The sequence below is a fragment of the Mastomys coucha genome, unplaced genomic scaffold, assembly GCF_008632895.1.
Source record: "Mastomys coucha isolate ucsf_1 unplaced genomic scaffold, UCSF_Mcou_1 pScaffold23, whole genome shotgun sequence".
NCBI lineage: Eukaryota > Metazoa > Chordata > Mammalia > Rodentia > Muridae > Mastomys > Mastomys coucha.
In genome coordinates, this window is record NW_022196906.1 from 101,748,440 (window position 1) to 101,753,481 (window position 5,042).

Sequence of the window (5,042 nt, forward strand, 5' to 3'; positions counted from 1 at the left end):
AAAAAAAAAGAAGTTGGCAGGCATGGTGACACATGCCTTTAATCCCAGTTCTTGGGAGGCAGAAACAGGAAGATTTTCATGATTTCAAAGCTAGCCTAGTTTACATGCAGAGGTCCAGGTCAGTTAGGACCACATAGAGGAAACCCTATCTTGAAAACCTGAGGAGGGAAGGGAGGGAGGGAGAGAGGAAGAGGGAGAGGAGCGAGAATATGTGTGTGTTTATCTGTTAGCATGTTGTCTGTACTGTTTTGTTGTTTGTGAGACAAGATCTTACTGTGTACTCTGGTGGCTTTCATAGAATTCATATGTAGACCAGTTTAATCCAAAGCATATAGTAATTTCCCATCTCTGCCTCTCAAATGCTAGGATCACAGCATGCTACCATGCTCGGCCTTGTATTATTCTCTATGGCTGAACATCCCATCATATGGACATACCATCTTTTGTTTTATTCATTCACCAGGTTATGATAAACATACAAGGGAGACTGTATCTTGGCAGTGGCCTATGAACACCAGCCACTTCAACCCCTTGTTGAAAAGTCACTGGACAGAGAGAGAGAGAGGGAGAGAGAGAGAAAGAGAGAGAATGTTATAAATACAGATGTTTACAAGGATGTGGAGAAATTGGAATCTTCTACTTTGCTTGTGGGAATGGTTGCAAAGTAGTAGAATCTTGAGTTTCTGTTCTTCTTGGTCCCTCCTCCTGAGTGCCAAGATTACAGCATTTACGGCCATGCCTAGTTTTTGTAGTGCTGAGGAGTGAACTCAGGGCTTCCTGCATATGAACATATATCAACCAAGCTTCAGCCCTGCCGTCAGATCACTTCATTGAAACATGTTGCCCACAGCAGCTTACAGAGCTTTGTTCAGGACTCAGGGCAGTCCAGTCTTTTTACTTGGGCTTTAAGAGGTCCTGTTCATGTTAATTAAGGAAACCTTGTGTGGTTATGAATGTGGTTTTCCCCCTGTTGGGCAACTGAGTTGGAAGGCAAGGGCTGCACACACACACTTTAGTTAAGATGTGTGTCTGGGTGTTGAGTGTTCTGAGGCCTCCTGCCTGCAGAAGCACTTCTTCACTTCATCACCCACAAGGGCCTTCCTCATGACCAACAGCTGTGGAGCCTCACTCTGGCATATGGATGACAGAATATTCCAGTCAGTAGCTAGCAATTGATGATTCTCTTTTAGCAATTTTTAGAGTAGGAGTTGTTTTGTTCTCCAAAGTGGCAGCATTTACTTTATTAATCATTGATGAAAAAGCCAGTGAATATAGATTTAACATCAGGGTCTGCTCTGAAGCTGCCAGCTCCATTTACAATGACCATAACGCCTATCCAACCTGTTAGCAGAGATTCTGAGTCATACCAAAGATGGAGATTATTTACCAGGGCCAGGACTATGACTCCAGAAGACTAGTAATGCCAAGTACTACAGGGGCCCCATCCAGACCTGAAACTCATTTGGGTTTACTTGGCAAGTGTTTCCTAAAGTGGACTTGCATCTGTTTTCCAGAAGTGGGGAAGGGGATGATAGGCTTTGCTGGATTCCTATAGTTTAGTTTAGGAGAAGCAAGGTCTTTGCCCAGGTCTTTTAAAAAACATCACATAGGTGTCTCAAATGCTTAGTGCTTAGAGGAGGGGATCCATCTTCAGCACATACTAGACCTGCTGGGTGGTATGTGTCACTGCACAGCTAGAGAAAAGGCCTGGTTTCTGGAAAGGAAGGTAACATTTGAAATGTCAGCGTTCCTCTGCCTGTGCTGTGTGCACAGACCTACTCTACAATCTCTAGGACGTAGGCTTCACTAGCAGGGAGCTTTCGTGGACTTGTGAGTGTGAAAAGTTTTATTGCGAGGCTCATCTGGACCTCACTATGTACCCTTGAGCCTCTGATCCTTCTGCCTCTTATCTCATGTCAGGATTACAGGCATGTACCACTGTGCCTGGTGGGAATGAGCCCAGGACTCAAAGCATGGTAAGCAAGCAGTCTCAGCCCCTTGTGTGTAGCTCTTTTGAGTATATGCCTATGTTTAAAGTTGCAGTTGGGTAATCCTCTTTTAACTGGGGATTTTTTTTTCAAGCTCCCTTCCTCCATTTGTGTGTGTGTGTGTTGGAGGTGTACATTGAGGCAGTTTCATTTGAATGCAGAGCTCATGTATGACCAGGCGTCATTACTCAGCATGCTCTGGCATTCCCCATGTGTCATTCAGGGTTCTCCAGAGGAACAGAACTGATAGACATTTATCTGTAATAAAGGTGATTTATTAGACATTAGAGTGGCTCAGCAGATGTGGCTCAGCTAGTTCAGTAGTTCAGTACTTTTCAGTGCAGGAGATCAGATATCTCAGCTGGTTTCAGTAATACCAGAATACTGAGGAAAAGGAGTCTCTAGTGCCAGTGAAGGGATGAACTTGTTGGCTGGAGTGAGGCCAAGCAGGTGAAGAGCAAAAGCTACTTTCTTCTATGTCTTTTTTATCAACTCCCAGACAGATTAAGGTGGGTCTTCTCACTTACATGATTTAAGAAAAATCAATCACAGGTGTACCCAGCTGCTTGGGTTTTAGTTAATTCCCTACAAGGTAAAGTTGACTACCAAGAACAGCCATCACATCCTGTCTTTGCATACTGAAGGCTGGAATTATAGCCTAGTCACCACTCACACGGTGTGACATGGCTCTGGGACGCCAGCTCCAGCTCTCACCTGTGCTGAGTGCCTGCTGCTGTTTGTAAATAGGAGTTCTCTGCAGTCCATGCTGTGTCTAAGTGGTCTGCCCCTTAGCCTTTTGAGCATCTGGGGCTGCTAGCACACACTGCACCTACCCTGCAGGGACATCAGAGTACATTTACAGGCCTATGTCAGTCAGTTATGTTCACACCAGCGGTATGCAAGGAAGGGCACTGGCCTCTGGATGCCCTACATGGCACTTGGTCTAGTTGTGTGTGTGGTTTTTTTTTAAAGATTTGTTTACATTTTTGTATTTTTGTTTTGTTTTGTTTTGTTTTGTTTTGTTTTTTGAGACAGGGTTTCTCTGTGTAGCCCTGGCTATCCTGAAACTCACTCTGTAGACCAGGCTAGCCTCGAACTCAGAAATCCACCTGTCTCTGCCTCCCAAGTGCTGGGACTAAAGGCGTGCACCACCACCGCCCGGCACATTTTTGTATTTTTAATTAAATGTATTTATGTATGTCTTTGTGTGAGTGTGGGTGCTTGAGTTCAGATGCCTGTGAAGGACACAAGGACATTTTATCTTCCTGGCCATAGTACAAGCAATCATGAGTCCCCTCATGTTGATGCTAGGAACCAAACCCCAGTCTTCTTCAAAAACTGTAGCTACTTGTGACCGCTAAGCCATCCCTCCAGTACCTACTTTTCTTTACTTTTTTTTTGTTGGTAGTGATGTTTTGTTTGTTTGTTCATATGTTTTTGGAGAGTGGTCATTGTTTTATTTTTCAGACAGGGTTTTATGTAACCCTGACCATCCTTGAACTCTCACTTTGTAGATCAGGGATGGCCTTGAACTCACTGAGATCCACCTGCCTTTACCTCTCCTAAGTGCTGATATCAAAGGTGTGCACCACTACACCTGACCTCTTCTTTTTTTTTTTTAAAGATTTATTTATTATTATATATAAGCACACTGTAGCTGTCTTCATACACTCCAGAAGAGGGCATCAGATCTCCATTACAGATGGCTGTGATCCACCATGTGGTTGCTGGGATTTGAATTCATGACCTTCGGAAGAGCAGATGGTGCTCTTACCCGCTGAGCCATCTCGCCAGCCCCTCTTTTTTTTTTTTTTAACTATTTAAATTAAGTACTATTTATTATTGGGTACTTGTTGGTGGCAGGGTGTGTGTGTCCCCTTATTTGTATATAGAGGTCAAAGGGCAGGTTTGTGGAGTTAGTTCTTTCCTTCTACTGTATGGATCCTGGGGATCCAGCTCAGGTTGTCAGGTTTGTGCAGCAAGTGCCTTACCCATTGGCCCATGTTACCAGAGCCCAGAGTTTTTCCTTTGACATTAACAAATGGGAAGTGTTATCAGATGCTATCAATAGACAAGTTTGTTTTTCAGGAACTTTTCAGAGACCCAAGGCGCTCATTCTATTCACTCATTTTACTTGGGGCCAGTGCCACCTGTGAGAACTGGGTGACAGACAAGGCTTGTTTTAATTCTTCTCTACCCTGTGTCCCTAAAGGTGACTTCTCTGATCTCTTAGTGGTGTATGTGTTCTTCCTTCTTAGCTCCCAGGAGGCCAAGAGTCCAAAGGTGGAGCTGCACAGCCACTCAGATGTCCCTTTCCAGATGCTAGACAGCAATAGCGGGCTGAGCTCCGAGAAGATCAGCTACAATCCCTGGAGCCTGCGCTGCCACAAGCAGCAGCTGAGCCGCATGCGCTCTGAGTCCAAGGACCGGAAACTCTACAGTATCCTTGTCCACTGATGTGGAACTGTGTGAGGAAATGGCAAGACAGTTTGGTTCCTATTGTAGTTTTGGTCTGAGGAGTGAATCCGGGGCCCAAGCATTTGCTCTACCACTGAACTCTCCCCTAAGTCTCAAGACTAAGTGTTTTTTATTAGCATATATTAGACATAATAGTAGGTTTTATTATGAGTATTTTCTATAGGTACATAATGTATTTAAATCACATTCAGCTGCTTCCTCTCTGGTTTCCCATCCACTAATTTTCCTCTTCCTGGCTAGCCCACCTGACCACACTGGGGAAAAGATCTCTTCCTCTGCTCTCTACCAATGACTAAGTATGAATTCTCAGGGAAGGATGGGCCTAGGAGCCCATAACATGATGCTTGTTGATGGAACTGGCCTTGCATAGATAACGGTGCTGTTGCAAGTTCAGGATTACAGCTGCCACATCAGGTCTCTGACCTCAGCGTTATTTTTTTTTTTTTTTAAAGATTTATTTATTTTATGTATGAGTACACTATTGCTGTCTTCAAACACACCCGAGGAAGGCATCAGATTCCATTACAGATGGTTGTGAGCCACCATGTGGTTGCTGGGAATTGAATTCAGGAGTTC

The 5,042-nt window shown here is 44.2% G+C and overlaps 1 protein-coding gene across 5 annotated transcripts in view; it reads left to right on the forward strand.

Moving 5' to 3' along the window:
* The window catches only part of Ip6k1 (inositol hexakisphosphate kinase 1), a 42,317-nt gene that overhangs the window by 30,560 nt on the left and 6,715 nt on the right, over nt 1-5,042 (forward strand). For all 5 annotated transcript variants that reach the window (XM_031343196.1, XM_031343197.1, XM_031343198.1 and 2 more), the window contains one exon: nt 4,247-4,428. In XM_031343196.1, the coding sequence (XP_031199056.1) occupies nt 4,247-4,428 (182 nt within the window). The remainder of the gene's footprint in view (nt 1-4,246; nt 4,429-5,042) is intronic.